This window comes from Pan paniscus, chromosome 15 (assembly GCF_029289425.2).
Source record: "Pan paniscus chromosome 15, NHGRI_mPanPan1-v2.0_pri, whole genome shotgun sequence".
Lineage (NCBI taxonomy): Eukaryota > Metazoa > Chordata > Mammalia > Primates > Hominidae > Pan > Pan paniscus.
Window position 1 is genome coordinate 72786951 of NC_073264.2, and position 18423 is coordinate 72805373.

An 18423-nucleotide genomic window follows, 5' to 3' on the forward strand; every position below is an offset into this window, starting at 1 on the left:
TTGCCAACTAGGCTAATATACATACAGCCAAGCAGAGGCCCTTTGGAATCTGCTTTTAAAAATACCAAGAACCGTTTATAATTAATATATCTTAGGTAACTACATGCAGCAAACTGAGATTCTAGAAAGGCTTTTTTCTAAATATTCTGTTTAGCTTAAACCAGGCCTTATTATCAAGAGTTCAGAATTTGTGGCATCTAAATTAATGAGCTTTTAACCTTGTAGAAACCTTGCCAGTTTGATTTATCCAAAACAAAATCATTTATTTGAAAAGAGCATTCCAGGGTATCATCTTCCTCATCTTCTGTAAGGATTCTATTTCTGACTATGCGAAGCTGATTTCAGTGCCTGTATCATTTACCTCCCTACCACAGTGAATCATTGAAAATTATATGGTAAGGATTCAGTTCTTTTCCTCACAGTTCATTATAGCTGTTTCTAATTATTGGTAGGTTTTCAGTGTATGTTTGTCTAAAGTTCTATCAATTAATAAATGGATCTGCAGAAAGCCATTTAGTTTAAGGGGCAAGTAGATGGAGGGTGCTTAAAATCACACCCCCTGCTAAGCATTTTGCTCTCCTTATTTAAAATAAAATCACAGATATTTTCTGAGAAAGAATAACAATTTGAGTGAAATAGCAGATGAGAAGTTGCCAATTTTAAAGTGAAAGATATTAAATATTTCTGGATTCTTACAGGATTCCACTTAGAAAAATCTAGCAAACCTGGATTTCAGCATCTTTTGCTTGACTTTAAGAGAAAAATAACACGATCAAATTAAAATTATACAGCTGTCAGCGTTCAAGTCAGGCAGTTCACAATAGACAAGAAAAATTGCCTTCCTAATACATATTGGTATAATTAACATATGGAAGTCTCTGAATTCTCTCCTCCAGTTAGAAAATGGAGTGTTGGTTGCCACTGTTCTTTGTCATGAAGTGAACTAGGTAGTCTTTTAAAAATACACTTGTAAAACCAACAGATAGGCCATCCCATGGCATCTTCTGAGCATGTAGCTTTTCCATTCCACCAGAAATATAATTTGCCTCCTGAGGTTGCTGATTTTTATTTTTCTTATTTTCACAAGAAATAACTATTTCTTGAAAAACAAAGCTGAATATCTTAAAGCAAACCCTTCCTAAAGAAAAAGTGAAACAGAGCTCTTCAATTTTATTTGAAAGATGCATACTCTCTGATGATGCCATTTCTATTCCAAGAGTTCAGAAGAAACCAATTTTTTTATTGTTTCCCTAATACTAAGTATAATTGCATAATTTGTTCACTTTTAGTTTGGAAAGAGCGATCTTCGATGTGTTAGAATCATTTCCAGTCATGTCAAACTTTACTATAATCTTGGGAAATGATATAAAACACTCAACCTCTCTATTTCTATATCAACAACTTCCTTTGTTGTTTTAGGAGACACTTACTTTTTTTCCTTTTGAGGTTAAAAATAATAAGTTATTACAAATGTTCATATGATCCTTTTCTTAGGCCCAATTTTAGGAATATATATTCAGAAGAAATGACTGGAACAGGCTTTCTTATATCAATCTTGCTTAAAGGAATGGGAGAAGGAAAATATTTTTCTTAGAAATAGATTATCAGAATAAAATACCAAAAGGACCAAGGAATAGCTCAGTTTAAAAATATGATTTTAAAGCGTTGTTGCTATTACATAAAGATTCTCATACTATTACTCAGATTCCAATTTTCATTTTAAAATTATGCTTTTAATCTGGTTGCATAATGCCTCACACTTAGGCCAACAAATACTAGTTAAGTTTTATTGAAATTTAATTTATTTCTTTTATGGCATGCATCTTCTGATATTTTCAATGTAAGCTGTCTGCTTATAGCCATCATATCTAAAATGGAGAACACATTTGTGTTCTCACAGAATGTATGCTTGTTCTGAAAGATGATGTGGTTACAGTAACCTCCCTTGAAAACAGTTAGTAGGTATTTAAAATGTCTTACACAGAATATTACAGTAAACCTATTTTTTTCATGGAGTTTTGGTCAGTTTCCTGTCTGGTAAAAAAAAGTTAATAGTGTTAGTTTTGGGGATTTTGGGAGGTTTGTTTTTGGCCTAGAAAAAAATTTATGTTGTGTAAATCCTAAATGTGGTAGAATGAAAAAATATACTCGTATTAAGCAGAAATGTGTGTTGTTTGTCATGGAAAAATAAGCAGCTATTTTGTATCTGAGGTACATCTTTGTCTTTGAGAAAGTATATTTTATTCTGATGTTGTGAGACTGAGAAATACTGACGTGGCTCTCTTTGATCTTTGTCTCTCAGTGTGGCTGTTACCAGGTCCAGAGATGTGCCTTCCTTTGGGCCTCCCATTCCTAAAGGGGTCACTTTCCCTAAGTCAAATGTGTTCAGGGACTTCCTTTTGGCGAAAGTGATTAATGCAGAAAATGCTGCTCATAAATCGGAGAAGTTCCGGGCCATGGCAACTCGGACCCGCCAGGAATACCTGAAAGATCTGGCAGAAAAGAATGTCACCAACACCCCTATCGACCCTTCTGGCAAGTTTCCATTCATCTCTCTGGCTTCCAAGAAGAAGGAAAAGTCTAAGCCATATCCAGGAGCCGAGCTCAGCAGCATGGGGGCCATTGTATGGGCAGTCCGGGCTGAAGACTACAACAAGGCCATGGAACTAGACTGCCTTTTAGGGATCTCCAATGAGTTCATTGTGCTCATTGAACAGGAAACAAAGAGCGTGGTCTTCAATTGTTCCTGTAGAGATGTGATAGGGTGGACTTCAACTGACACCAGCCTCAAAATCTTCTATGAACGAGGAGAATGTGTTTCAGTGGGGAGTTTTATTAACATTGAGGAGATCAAAGAGATTGTCAAAAGGTTGCAGGTGAGTCTCTCCTTCCTCTTCCTTACATGCAGTTTCTCTTTCATAAAGTTTTCAATACAGACTAGAGCCAAGTTACTGAACCTTGTGCTCTGTTATTAGCTCCTCTGAAAACTCCCTTGATGTGTGAAGCAAACAGAGTTTATCTCATGCTTGTGTTTTCCATGGATGTTTCGGAAAAGTAGAACAAATTGGGGAAGACACATTTACTCTGTGTGTGTATGTGTGTGTGTGTGTGTGTGTGTGTGTGTGTTCATGTTCAAAACCCATTTGCATGTGACCTGTTCCCTGGTGCTGCAGTCCAGTCATCTGGTGGTGGTGTTGAAAAGAATTGCTTGAGTATCTGCTGCCTTGAATTTTACAAAGGCTAAATGAGTAGCAGTATATGGTTTCTATTTACTGCCAGCTCCCTGTAGGTCTCTGGTAGAGGTTTCCTTGTAACTTCAGGGAAGCCGTTGAGCTTTTTGGATGCAACAAGTATATTCCTTTTGGCCTAATGAATAGGAGATTAGTGAAGAAGAAATAACCAGACTGCTCTTCAGCTGGCAATAAGGTATTCAGAACTAACCCTGCTTGCAATGATTTTCCAGTTCCATGTCCACCACTTAATACCCTATTGCTTTAAACCACAGTATCTTTTATTTCCTTGTCTAGTTTGTTTCAAAAGGCTGTGAATCGGTGGAGATGACTCTGCGAAGAAATGGGCTAGGACAGCTTGGCTTCCATGTCAACTATGAGGGCATCGTGGCGGATGTGGAGCCCTACGGTTATGCCTGGCAGGCAGGGCTGAGGCAGGGCAGTCGCCTGGTAGAGATCTGCAAGGTGGCGGTAGCCACTCTGAGCCATGAGCAGATGATCGACCTCCTGAGAACATCTGTCACGGTGAAGGTTGTCATCATTCCCCCGCATGATGACTGCACCCCGCGGAGGTAGGTCTGAGGAGACAGCTGTGGGCCTGAGACTCGAGTGCAGGGTTTGTGTACCATGTAGAACATCTCTTAGCAGGTAGTGGAGTAGGGTGTTGTGAAGAACAATAGGTTACATGTGATGCTGAATGTTTCATCCATGGAGTCTGACTCAGGACGAAGCTCCCTTTCAGTGTGTGGTGACAGCAGCTGGAAAGAGTGACTAAATGGGACCATTCCCAGGATTTACATCACTGGATTTATAAAGTTGCCATGACAGATAGAGAAGTCTGGTAATATCCATCTTAAGAATTTTCCACTGGGAGCTGAGAAACATTCAACACTTAACATTAAAAGACACTCAACATCTCAAATTGTCAGATTGCTTTTCTTCTATGTTCCATGATGCTCTTATTCTCTTCTCTCTCCCAGTTGCTGCCCAAAACTCAGCAATTGTTTGGACCTTTGCTGTCTCAGTCTGGCAGCTGCTTTCCTAACTGTATCTGCATGTGCTAGGGTTTGGCTTCAGGTGAGCTGCCCCTGCTCATGGTGCTTTGGCATTTTGGTTCCTAGTCTTTTCCAGAAGGGAAAACCTAAGAGCTCCCTGCCCCACCCAACCCCCCGCAGCTCCTGCCAAGCCAGCAGCACTGTTGAAAATTTAATTTCTCTGTCTCTGGGGAGGTTTCTTGGTGGAAGAAATTTAATCAACTGTTTATTTTCTCCTTTGGACATGCACATGCTATTTTTGCTAGTTTTTAAGATCTCTCTTTTTATTTTATGCCATTATTTTCTAAGAATTTCTCTTAAGCTTTGGCAATTGATTCTTAGGCTTTCTAAAGCCAAGACAGTGTTCTGTGTCCTATTTTGCCACTAAGATGACCAGTCCTACACCTGAGCTCTCATGGAGTTGTGAATATCAGATGGTAGAAAGTTAATGGTTATGATAGGCTATTTGTGTCTTTTAAAAAGTAAAGAGCAGCAAATATATATGTGTGTGTGTGCGTGTGTGTGTTTTATATACTTTGCTCAGGATAGTATTTCCTAATACTGCTTACCTCCTAGATGGCTTAGGGATTATGTATATATGTCAAAATATAGAAAAATTCCTTTGTCTGATAGTTTGAAGAACTGCCTTTTGGATGACTGCATTTCCCTGGAAATCAAAATATGAACTTTTAATTTCACCTGTTTTGGAGAAGAGTAAATATTCAGAAACTGCCCTACCCACATACCCTGCCTTAGTTAACCAGGTCTAATGAACCTTATTAGCCTTTTCTGGTTTCCCCAAGCATATCATCATTAAATGTTAAGTAATGTGCTGAACTGTGATTTAAAAAATTATGTGAGGTGGCTCAGAAAGGCCGTGGGGTTCTTGCTTATGACAGTCTCCAGTCTTGCTGCATTCCTTGTCTTGTCTCTTTCTCTGCTGTCTCTCCTTCAAATTGTCTACTTTATTGCTTCTGAACAGACAATTATAAATGGGAGAAGATAGCCAAGCTTTGTAAATTGTCAACCTTAATTACCTACAGTAAAGAGTTACAGATGTTAGTCTAAGGACCGTCTACTGAAATATGGAGCCCTTGACCTTATGATGCCATCTTGCCCACTCAGAAGTCTTTCCCTTGTATCTAGGCTCCCAGGTTTATATGCGGGAAAGGAGAGGGAAATGGGTTTGTGTGACTGTGGGTGGGATGAGACAACAGTACAGACATCGAAATTGTAAATAGCTGTTACTAGAAAGATGGATAAGAGGCCTGATCCTGGATAGATGGAGCCATGATAGGAGGAATACTAGACTAGATATATTGTGGTGTGTCAGTGAAAATAACTAATATACTGAGTTTTTTACCTTAATATGCCAGGCCCTGAAAAAAGCACTTTTTTATGGGTTAGTGCATTTAATTCTCATAACAACCCTCTCTTGTGATAGTGTTAGTAGCATTCCTGTTTTAAAAGAAACCGAGACTCAAAGGTTAGTAACTTGCTAAGCTCATCTGACAAATTTAGGTCTAACATCAGAGTCCAGGCTCTGAACTGCCACGTTGTGTGCTTAGAGCACAGATCCTTTCCTTATACACTAGAATCAGCAGTGATGTGCTGGTGAGTTGGCTTTCTGCTGGGGTGAAGAAAACTTTATTTGTAGTATTTGCTGATTTCTATGGTGCAGATACTCCCACTGTGGCTGGTTCCAAGCTACCGATGTGATGTCACTGCAGGCAGCATTGGGGTAGATGGGATGATTACCAGCTCCAGCACACCAGGGAGTGAATGAGCTGTCACACCGCTGTGACGCTCTCAGGCCTTCCCGGAGGAGCCAGTGGAGCTGCCAGTGACATGTCATTTGGGTGCCAGGAGGGGAGGCTGGGGGAAGGATTAGTGCACTGCACAGCCCCACCAGCCTGGAGGGAGACACAGGGCCCCTTTCACTACAGTTTCCATCTGAAAAGCCGTACAGTTTCCATCTGAAAAGCCATACAGTTTCCATCTGAAAAGTCAGACCTGGGCAGGGCAGGTGGGAAATGCCTTGATGCCTTTGGAGGGCTGAAAGCCTGCTCATTTCTCCTTTCTTTAGAGATAACTTCAAAGGGAACAGCTGAAGCATTAACACCTTGTTACAATTTTCAACAAAATAGAATAATGCTATTGTGTCATTTTTTTCTTCTCCTCCGCACTTCACACTCCCACTGCTGTTTTTGTAGCAACTAATTACTCTGTTCTTTGAATAGTCATTCTCTTCTTTGTCAGCTGGGACTTCACCACCAGTCACTGCAGCTGCAGCGAGAGGCAGGACAGGCCTCCTTGAGGCAAGCTGCTCCTCTACCCCTCAGCCTGGTGGTTCTTAGGGTCGCCAGGACCCAGAGAGGGACACAAGCAAGGGGGTGGGGGAGGTGATGACTGTATGTAATACAAACACCCCCAGGATCTAATACAAACACAAATGGATTTGTGTGTTCACATGGGAGAGTCATTCATTTTGAAAATGCAGCTTTTAAAATATATATAATAGTTCAACAACAAAAAAGTAGTACTTAAATAACATGTAAAAGCCTGTAATCCCAACAGTTTGGGAGGCCGAGGCTGGTGAATCATTTGAGGTCAGGAGTTTGAGACTAGCCTGAGCAACATGGTGAGGCTGGTCTCAAACTCCTGACCTCAAATGATTCACCAGCCTTCTCTACTAAAAATACAAAAAAAATTAGGGGGGCATGCTGGCACATGCCTGTAGTCTCAGCTACTTGGGGGGCTGAGGTAGGAGAATCACTTGACCCAGGAGGCAGAGGTTGCAATGAGCTGAGATCGTGCCATTGCACTCCAGCCTGGGCGACAGAGGTAGACTCCATCTCAAAAAAATAAGAATAAATAAATAAAATAACATGTAAAACAAGGCTCTCTTCCCTGTTCTTGGAAAATATGCAGACCCCTTATGAATCGTTTCCAAACTACAATTTTTTTAAGAGAAGAAAGGACAGGGACAGTATAGCAAACTTTCTGAGCCCCTACTAGGTGCCAGGCATTTTCCTTTTTTTTTTTTTTTTTAAGTATATATACTTTAAGTTCTAGGATACATGTGCGCAACGTGCAGATTTGTTACATATGTATACATGTGCCATGTTGGTGTGCTGCACCCATTAACTCATCATTTACATTAGGTATATCTCCTAATGCTATCCCTCCCCCCTCCCCCCACCCCATGACAGGCCCCAGTGTGTGCTGTTCCCCTTCCTGTGTCCAAGTATTCTCATTATTCAGTTCCCACCTATGAGTAAGAACATGTGGTGTTTGGTTTTTTTGTCCTTGTGATAGTTTGCTGAGAATGATGGTTTCCAGCATCTTCTATGTCCCTACAAAGGACATTAATTCATCCTTTTTTACGGCTGCATAGTATTCCATGGTGTACATGTGCCACATTTTCTTAATCCAGTCTATCATTGATGGACATTTGGGTTGGTTCCAAGTCTTGCTATTGTGAATAGTGCCGCAATAAACATATGTGTGCATGTGTCTTTATAGCAGCATGATTTATAATCCTTTGGGTATATACCCAGTAATGGGATGGCTGGGAAATGGTATTTCTAGTTCTAGATCCTTGAGGAATCACCACACTGTCTTCCACAATGGTTGAACTAGTTTACACTCCCACCAACAGTGTAAAAGTGTTCCTATTTCTCCACATCCTCTCCAGCACCTGTTGTTTCCTCATTTTTTAATGATCGCCATTCTAACTGGTGTGAGATGGTATCTCATTGTGGTTTTGATTTGCATTTCTCTGATGGCCAGTGATGATGAGCATTTTTTCATGTGTCTGTTGGCTGCATAAATGTCTTCTTTTGCGAAGTGTCTGTTCATATCCTTCGCCCATTTGTTGATGGGGTTGTTTGTTTTTTTCTTGTAAATTTGTTTGAATTCTTTGTAGATTCTGGATATTAGCCCTTTGTCAGATGAGTATATTGCAAAAATTTTCTCCCATTCTGTAGGTTGCCTGCTGACTCTGATGGTAGTTTCTTTTGCTGTGCAGAGGCTCTTTAGTTTAATTAGATCCCATTTGTCAATTTTGGCTTTTGTTGCCATTGCTTTTGGTGTTTTCGACATAAAATCCTTGCCCATGCCTATGTCCTGAATGGTATTGCCTAGGTTTTCTTCTAGGGTTTTTATGGTTTTAGGTCTAACATTTAGGTCTTTAATCCATCTTGAATTAATTTTTGTATAAGGTGTAAGGAAGGGATCCAGTTTCAGCTTCCTACATAAGGCTAGCCAGTTTTCCCAGCATCATTTATTAAATAGGGAATCCTGTGCCCATTTCTAGTTTCTGTCAAGTTTGTCAAAGATCAGATGGTTGTAGATGTGTGGTATTATTTCTGAGGGCTCTGTTCTGTTCTGTTGGTCTATATCTCTGTTTTGGTACCAGTACCATGCTGTTTTGGTTACTGTAGCCTTGTAGTATAGTTTGAAGTCAAATAGCGTGATGCCTCCAGCTTTGTTCTTTTTGCGTAGGATTGTCTTGGCAATGTGGGCTCTTTTTTTGGTTCCATATGAACTTGTATTTTGTATCCTGAGACTTTGCTGAAGTTGCTTATCAGCTTAAGGAGATTTGGGGCTGAGACGATGGGGTTTTCTAAATATTCAATCATGTCATCTGCAAACAGGGACAATTTGACTTCCTCTTTTCCTAATTGAATACCCTTTGTTTCTTTCTCCTGCCTGATTGCCCTGGCCAGAACTTCCAACGCTATGTTGAATAGGAGTGGTGAGAGAGGGCATCCCTGTCTTGTGCCAGTTTTCAAAGGGAATGCTTCCAGTTTTTGCCCATTCAGTATGATAATGGCTATGGGTTTGTCATAAATAGCTCTTATTATTTTGAGATATGTCCCATCAATACATAATTTATTGAGAGTTTTTAGCATGAAGGGCTGTTGAATTTTGTCAGAGGCCTTTTCTGCATCTATTGAGATAATCATGTGGTTTTTGTCTTTCATTCTGTTTATATGCTGGACTACGTTTATTGATTTGCATATGTTGAACCAGCCTTGCATCCCAGGGATGAAGCCCACTTGATCATGGTGGATAAGCTTTTTGATGTGCTGCTGGATTCGGTTTGCCAGTATTTTATTGAGGATTTTTGCATTGATGTTCATCAGGGTATTGGTCTAAAATTCTCCTTTTTTGTTGTGTCTCTGCCACGCTTTGGTATCAGGATGATGCTGGCCTCATAAAATGAGTTAGGGAGGATTCCCTCTTTTTCTATTGATTGGAAGTTTCAGAAGGAATGGTACCAGCTCCTCCTTGTACCTCTGGTAGAATTCGGCTGTGAATCCGTCTGGTCCTGAACTTTTTTTGGTGGTAGGCTATTAATTATTGCCTCAATTTCAGAGCCTGTTATTGGTCTATTCAGGGATTCAACTTCTTCCTGGTTTAGTCTTGGGAGAAGAGAAGTTTAGAGAAAAAAGAGTAAAAAAAAATGAACAAAGCCTCCAAGAAATATGGGACTATGTGAAAAGACCAAATCTTCGTCTGATTGGTGTACCTGAAAGTGACGAGGAGAATGGAACCAAGTTGGAAAACACTCTTCAGGATATTATCCTGGAGAACTTCCCCAACCTAGCAAGGCAGGCCAACATTCATATTCAGGAAATACAGAGAACGCCACAAAGATATTCCTCGAGAAGAGCAACTCCAAGACACATAATTGTCAGATTCACCAAAGTTGAAATGAAGGAAAAAATGTTAAGGGCAGCCAGATAGAAAGGTCAGGTTACCCACAAAGGGAAGCCCATCAGACTAACAGTGGCTCTCTCGGCAGAAACTCTACAAGCCAGTAGAAAGTGGGGGCCAATATTCAACATTCTTAAAGAAAAGAATTTTCAACCCAGAATTTCATATCCAGCCAAACTAAGCTTCATAAGTGAAGGAGAAATAAAATCCTTTACAGACAAGCAAATGCTGAGAGATTTTGTCACCACCAGGCCTGCCCTACAAGAGCTCCTGAAGGAAGCACTAAACATGGAAAGGAATAATCGGTACCAGCCACTGCAAAAACATGCCAAATTGTACAGACCATTGATGCTAGGAAGAAATTGCATCAACTAACAAGCAAAATAACCAGCTAACATCATAATGACAGGATCAAATTTACACATAACAATATTAACCTTAAATGTAAATGGGCTAAATGCTCCAATTAAAAGACACAGACTGCCAAATTGGATAGAGTCAAGACCCATCAGTGTGCTATATTCAGGAGACCCATCTAATGTGCAGAGACACACATAGGCTCAAAATAAAAGGATGGAGGAAGATCTACCAAGCAAATGGAAGACAAAAAAAGGCAGGGGTTGCAATCCTAGTCTCTGATAAAACAGACTTTAAACCAACAAAGATCAAAAGAGACAAAGAAGGCCATTACATAATGGTAAAGGGATCAATTTGACAAGAAGAGCTAACTATCTTAAATATATATGCACCCAATACAGGAGCACCCAGATTCATAAAGCAAGTCCTTAGAGACCTACAAAGAGACTTAGACTCCCACACAATAATAATGGGAGACTTTATCACCCGACTGTCAACATTAGACAGATCAAGACAGAAAGTTAACAAGGATATCCAGGAATTGAACTCAGCTCTGCACCAAGTGGGACCTAATAGACATCTACAGAACTCTTCACCCAAAATCAACAGAATATACATTCTTCTCAGCACCACATTGCACTTATTCCAAAATTGACCACATAGTTGGAAGTAAAGCACTCCTCAGCAAATGTAAAACAACAGAAATTGTGACAAACTGTCTCTGAGACCACAGTGCAATCAAACTAGAACTCAGGATTAAGAAACTCACTCAAAACAGCTCAACTACATGGAAACTGAACATCCTGCTCCTGAATGACTACTGGGTTTATAACGAAATGAAGGCAGAAATTAAAATGTTCTTTGAAACCAATGAGAACAAAGACACAACATACCAGAATCTCTGGGACACATTTAAAGCGGTGTGTAGAGGGAAACTTATAGCACTAAATAAATGCCCACAAGAGAAAGCAGGAAAGATCTAAAATTGACACCCTAACATCACAATCAAAAGAACTAGAGAAGCAAGAGCAAACACATTCAAAAGCTAGCAGAAGGCAAGAAATAACTAAGATCAGAGAAGATCTGAAGGAGATAGAGACACAAAAAACCCTTCAAAAAATCAATGAATCCAAGAGCTGGTTTTTTGAAAAGATCAACAAAATTGATAGATCACTGGCAAGACTAATAAAGAAGAAAAGGGAAGAATCAAATAGATGCAATAAAAAATGATAAAGGGGATATCACCACCGATCCCACAGAAACACAAACTACCATCAGAATACTATAAACACCTCTACGCAAATAAACTAGAAAATCTAGAGGGCCTCGGGTCTTTATAGCCACAGGATGGGGGCGTCATGGGCCAGGGTTGTCTTCGGAAATGCAGCATCTGGACACAAAGGCAGGAGTGCCTGTCCTCATCTTGATCCGTGGGGGTGGAGCCCTAGCCAGGGACCACTCCCTCCTCTACCCAGCTCTTCCCTTCCCTGTTTCATATCATTTAAAGGGAACATGCTATTCCCTTCCCAGGACTTCCGTATCAGCAGCTTCATTTTTATTAAAACAGTGATGAGAATGAGGCTGGGAGAAGTTCAGTTGCTGCCCAAAGAGTGAACGGAACCAGCTAGCATGACAGCCTGATGGACACAGTCCTGGTAGACTTCACTGGAAAACCTCCCTGGAGTGAGCAGGCCCCTTATGCAGGACTTGCCTGATTCTCAACCCCCTGCTGTCACCCCTCTGCAGTAGGTAGCCAGCATCAATAGATTAGTGACCTCTGGGTCTTCACCGTCATTCCCGTGACAAGATGAAAAGTACCTGGATGAACAGACTAAATTGTGATGTTCTGAATGGTATTGCATAGAGTGGTCAACCCTTTATTCTGTTGAGGGCCACTAGCCTATAGTTCTTAAAGAAAGCAATTAAGGGCCATTCAAAATGACAAGCTAAAAACAAACAGGTTACATAAGACCAAATTACCTCTTAAATAAGAACAGGTCACAGCATTTTTTCTTCATTTTAAAAATCCAGTATTTTAAAGTGCTAAAGCATACTGCTTTAGAGTGAAGAGGGCAATTAGAAATCATGTGGTTCAGATCTCTGATTTTTCAGAGGAGGAATTTTGATTCAAATAATTTATGTGTTTTTTTCCAAGCCAGAGTCACATGGCTTATAGGGACCAAGCCATCCTCAAACATAAAACTTTTCTGACTCGTGAGTCCAGTGTTGTGATGTTCTGTTCAATTTCCTAGTCAACCATTTCTCTATATTCCACAGGGTCTTAAGGAAAAAGGAGAGAGTTATGAGAAATAAAAGATTAAAAGAGAAAGAATACAAAGACTGAAAAACAGAGTAAGGAGATGGAGTAGCTTTTCCATTAATTTAGGGTTTCAGCATGTCACCTCTTATCACGTTTAGCATTGACATTGTAATTCCTGCTGGCCATAGCCCTTTAATTGGGTTTTATAAAAGTTGTTGAATTTTCCTTGGAGAATTGGAATGGTTTCGTTAATCGCTAAAATAAGACTAACCTACACAGTCTTACCTACATAGTATGTATTAATTCTGTGGGTTTAAATCCTGGCTTTGCCACCTGCTGGCTGTGTAAACTTGGGCAGGTTAATCTCTCTAGGCCTCTATTTCCTCCTCTACAAAGTGGGGATAATGATAGCATCCACTTCATAGAGTTGCTGTAAAGTGGCTAAATTCGTGCCTGGCGCATTGTAAGTTATAAGTATTATTAGAGTTACCGTTCGTCAACACAGAATTTTACTTAGAATGATATAATAAAAATCCTTTTATGAAAGTTTATGCATAGCATTAAAAGCCAGTTTTTAATCTGTATTCTTCAGTCTGTTGTATACTTCTTGATTCTACATAACGTTCTTCTGTTTTGCAGAGTTAAGTAAGAGACCAGGAAGCCAGTGATGGTTACCCTGGCCACAAAAGGCAATCAGAAATGGCGAGTAGCTGAAGTTTAGCTCTGCAGAACCTTCTGTGCTTATTCATTGTTTATGAATGAATCTTCTCTCTGCTCAGACTTTATCATACTATATTTGGCCAATGTGGGATATGAAGAAAGTTTCCAGTTATATGTTATGAGTAGTGGAAATAAAATGTAGACTGTGGGGAAGACAGCGTCTTTGGCCAGAGAGGCCTTCTAGCCAGTTTTCATACTAAATGTTAAGCAGTTTAAAAGACTATTCCAAAGAGTGTTTGAAGAAACCCAAAGATAAAGTAACTTGTCTGTTTGATATTAGGTTATTGCTGTTATTGTGTCTGTTACCATTATCATTATTTATTTTATTATCTGCCTGATGCAAAATGGACTTAAAACAGCCTATGAAAGTACTTGTGAGCTGGGCACAGTGGCTCATGCCTGGAATCCCAGTACTTTGGGAGACCGAGGCAGGTACATCACTTGAGCTCAGGAGTTTGAGACCAACCTGTGCAACATGGCGAAACCCTGTCTCTACAAACAATACAAAAATTAGCTGAGCGTGGCAGTGCACACCTGTAGTCCCAGCTACTCAGGAGGCTGAGATGGGAGAATCACTTGAGCCCAGGAGGTTGAGGCTGTGGTGAGCCTTGATCACGTCACAGCACTCCAGCCTAGGCGACACAGCAAGACCTTCTCTCAAAAAGAGAAAGTAGTTGTACAGTATTAAAATAGAAGCTTAGCTAGGGAATTGGAGGTGGAAGAGGTAGTAGTGAAAGCAAAACATGGCCTAGGTGAAAATTTTTGGAAAGTTGGTGCCCAAAATACATAATAATAAAGTTCTGTACATGTGCTGGTTCCTAGCAGCCGACAGAAAGGGGCATAGATGATGATGTTCTTCGAGTTAACAAGTTAGAACAAGAGCATTGCTGAGGAGAAGCAAAGATAGTCCAGATTTTGAGCATAAGTGAAATTTTTCCATGCATTATTATAAATTTTAGTCAATATTCCTTTGGTAAAATGTAATATTTTTGCATTGTATTTACAGATCCAGAACATTAGATCTTTATAATATGCCTTATTTAGTCAGAAATGAAAGGCTGTAGTCACAAATGAAAGACTCTAAACTATACCACAGTGTATTACCTCTATGAACAACCAAAAAAGGGTTGCAATGGCATATTTTTGTCATAAATATCAGAATCAAAGCTTGAAATTATATCAGAGCCTAAAGTAGTATTCGTTAATATTTGAGAAAATGTTCTATTAGAGAAAAGGTTTTAATGACATAGCAGTCATTAACTACTAAAAGTAATGTCAAATGTGCCATAAAACAATGTTTTACAGACTGCAGACCATAACTCTCAAGTAGATCATCAAATCAATTTAGGACATTGTGCCCAGTGTATTTTTGGATGAAGTGTATTCATTCAGAATACAGCAAAATGGAAGACATGAGAGGAAGGATGCACATCTGTGTGTATATATGGTGGTGCTGTGTCCCAGTGTGAAATGTATGTCTTAGGTTGTCATCCAGAAAGTGTGAAAGCCATTGCTATTAAAGCATAAAAGGGATAGAGTGGAGCCTTGGGCGGAGGGTCAGATTAAGGTCACCCTTGGCTTTTGGGACATTTAGGGGACTGGTAAGGAAACCCCAAGAAGAAAGTACTCCTTGGAGACGTGGGCTATGACTGAGTCAAGTAAGGATGGCAGCAGACGCCATTGCTCCTTCTGAGCACATGCTCCAAAAGTGGCACTTTCCAACAACAAAAACTCTACTGAAGGTGGGGGAGAAGATGCATTATGGAATACACATTTGAAATGTAAGGAGTCAACACTGAGATATGTAGACAAGGTCATGAAAGAGTGGCACCTTGCATTGTCCTTATTCTCCTGCCAGCCAACTATGTAAACCCTTCCACTTTGCCCCCCATCTCCATGTCTCACCTTCCCTCCCCGCGCCTTCAGCCTCATCCACGTCAAGACCGGGCCTTTGGCCGGACGCCCTTTGGGCCTGCACTGTCCAGGACAGGAGGCATGTGGCTACACAGCACTTGTGATGTCGCTGGTCCAAAGTGAAATGGTCTGTAAGCTGCTCATACACCCTTTCGGAGCCCAGTCGCAATGTGCGGTGGCGGGAGTGTGAAGCTGCGCATACACCCTTTCAGAGCCCGGTCATGGTGTGCAGTGGTGGGGGTGTGAGGCTGCTCGTACACCGTTTCAGAGCCCAGTCACGATGTGCAGTGGCAAGTGTGTGAAGCTGCTTATACACCCTTTTGGAGCCCAGTCAAGATGTGCAGTGGCAGGTGCGTGAAACTGCTTATACACCCTTTCAGAGCTCAGTCACTGTATGCAGTGGCGGGTGTGTGAAGCTGCTTGTATACCCTTTTGGAGCCCCAGTCATGGTGTACAATGGCAGGTGTGTGAAGCTGCTCGTTCACCCTTTTGGAGCCCAGTCACGATGTGCAGTGGCGGGTTGTGAAGCTGCTCATACACCCTTTCAGAACCCAGTCGTGGTGTGCAGTGGTGGGTGTGTGAAGCCGCTTGCTTCCATTGAGACTTCATGCTCTCAGGTATGCCCCTGTCATGCTGTCCTGGTGGCCTTTCCTCCTCAGGTCTCAGTAGTCTGGCCACCCCCAGGGTGTCCGTGGGTCCGATTGTTTTTTAAAGACTCCATATCTCGCACTCAACAAGTTGGGATTGAGTAAAGGAAAATACTATTATAATACTTCCTTGGGTTCTGGTTTTTGAAAAGAAAATAAGTACTAGGGCCCAAAGATTGAAAGGTGGTTTGAAACAGAGGGTGAAATTGTGGATCCATTTTTAAGTGTTAATGAGAATCAATGTGGTTCCACCAGCAAGAAAACGCAGTATCCATTGTGTTTCTCCCTGTGCCTTGCCCCTAATAGGAGTTGCTCTGAAACCTACCGCATGCCAGTGATGGAGTACAAAATGAATGAAGGTGTTTCATATGAATTCAAGTTTCCCTTCCGAAATAATAACAAGTGGCAGAGGAACGCCAGCAAGGGGCCTCATTCACCTCAAGTCCCGTCCCAGGTGCAGAGTCCCATGACCTCGCGGCTGAATGCTGGAAAAGGAGATGGGAAGATGCCTCCTCCAGAAAGAGCCGCCAACATCCCTCGAAGCATCTCCAGTGACGGGCGCCCACTAGAGAGGCGGTAAGTGTGCCTTCAAAGGTTTGCTCTATCTCTCTCTGCCCCAAATGTAAGTAACACAGACCCATAAGCACTAGTTTTAGGCCTTCTCATATTTTACTAGAAACAAAGAATTAAACTGAGGTGCATACCGTAGTGACTTTCAAAGCATGGTAGTGTTCCAAAACCATAAGGATCAACAGAGATTGATTCTAGCAAAGCCTTCAGCTCTGCACACTGGTATTTGTGCTTTGCTCTTTAATTTCCGTGTGATTATCAACAGACGTCATTACTGCATGCTTAGTGGCCCTGTGGATTAGAATTTAGCAGACTCTTTGAGGTGACAGTGACTGTATATCATCCTTGACAGTCTTCATCATTTTGTTCCGAAATGATGATATAAGAGCAACAGAAGGCAGGTTTTTGGTTGAATAACTATGTTTGTGTCACTTTATTAATAAAGGATTATGCGGAAGGAAAACTAGTATAACACAAACATATTTTTCACTACTCTGAAAATAGGAAAGAATAGTGAAGAGAAGACGATACGTGGAGATACGTTAAAACACTTAGTCCTGAGTAAAGTAAGCCAGAGGGAGAGGGACTGAGGGGTCCTAGAAAGTAAGAAACCAAAGGTTGTTGTTAAATTGAAAGCCATAGAGAGTTCCCTCCCAAAAGGTAGTGGGTTAACTCTGCCTTTACAAGGTTGCCCTAGCACTTTTGTCTGGAGTTAAGAGTAAACTGCAGCACTTTGAACTAGAGTCCAGGCCTAAAATTAAACTAGATTAAGTGCTTTCAAAATGGGAATAGAAGTTGGCTATACAGATTTTAAGTAATTGCACTATAAATTTGGTTACCTCAAATCATGTACACTAAAGCAGTTTAATTGAATAATCTGCAAGTGGTCTGCTAGAAGTCATCAACTTCTTTTTTTTCTTTTTTCTTTTTTTTAGACAGAGTCTCACTCTGTCACCCAGGCTGGAGTGCAGTGGTGCTATCTCGGCTCACTGCAACCTCTGCCTCCCAGGTTCAAGCGAGTCTCCTGTCTCAGCCTCCCAAGTAGCTGGGATTACAGCGTGAGCCACCACGCCTGGCCTAGAAGTCAACTTCTTTCTGTCCATCCACTGTCCTTTCCCCATTTCTTCAGGATTGCCTTAATCACATCTCAGAATGTTGTTGTGAAAACCCTTAGACCTGGAGAGAAGTCTGTATTCTGGGAACTGTGTTGGGGAGAAGGGAGGGTCCACGTGGAAGCCAAAACATGAGCCTGACTCATCTGAGTGGCAAGAACCAGGTCTGGCAGGAGCAGGATGCTGAGGAAAACGGTTCCCAGATACACGTAAATCATCACCGCTCCAGTATGGGAGCAGAGAGCAGGAAGATTTAGAAACCACACTATGAAGTCTTTATCTTAGTCTGACTTTTGAACTGTTGCATAAAACATTGTCACTTAACTATTTTAGGTTACTAGGATACTATGTAGAAATAATTTAATAAAAACAGACAAACAATTTAATTAAAACAGACAAACCAAAAACATAGTCATCTTTCTACAACTTCTCATTTCATCCTGGAGATCTATTTACAGAGCCTTGCTATTTATCTCAATAAAAGTTTCCTCTCCCATAGTGGCCCCATTACCATCTGGACTCCTCTCTTTCCTTATTTTGAGGAGGAAAACATCCAAGAGACCTCTGAGTAAATTCTTTTTTTGACACATTCCAGACTTGGCTGCCTCTGAGGTGTGTGCTAACTGGAATTCATGATTTGGCCCACATTTTGAAAGATGAACCCAGGAAATCACTGTATAGAGAAGGACCTTTTCCCCCACCTCAGTGCTGTTTTCTTTCTCTCCAGAACAATCAGCAGGCTTTCACAAGTGAAATTGGCTTTGTGTAATTTCCTTTATACAATATTCCATTTGAGAATGTATTTTGATTCCATGTTGAATTTAATTTCTGCAACAGAAACTAAAGCTCCTTGCC

General features: G+C 40.9%; 1 protein-coding gene across 25 annotated transcripts in view; it reads left to right on the forward strand.

The window, feature by feature from the left end:
- Nucleotides 1-18423, forward strand: part of SIPA1L1 (signal induced proliferation associated 1 like 1) — a 419211-nt gene that overhangs the window by 347071 nt on the left and 53717 nt on the right. For 14 of the 25 annotated variants that reach the window (XM_063596279.1, XM_063596274.1, XM_063596282.1 and 11 more), the window contains 4 exons: nucleotides 2303-2876; nucleotides 3528-3802; nucleotides 16193-16462; nucleotides 17392-17514. In XM_063596279.1, coding sequence (XP_063452349.1) covers nucleotides 2303-2876; nucleotides 3528-3802; nucleotides 16193-16462; nucleotides 17392-17514 — 1242 coding nt within the window. The remainder of the gene's footprint in view (nucleotides 1-2302; nucleotides 2877-3527; nucleotides 3803-16192; nucleotides 16463-17391; nucleotides 17515-18423) is intronic. The other 11 variants (XM_063596287.1, XM_063596288.1, XM_063596289.1 and 8 more) reach the window with 1 other exon arrangement.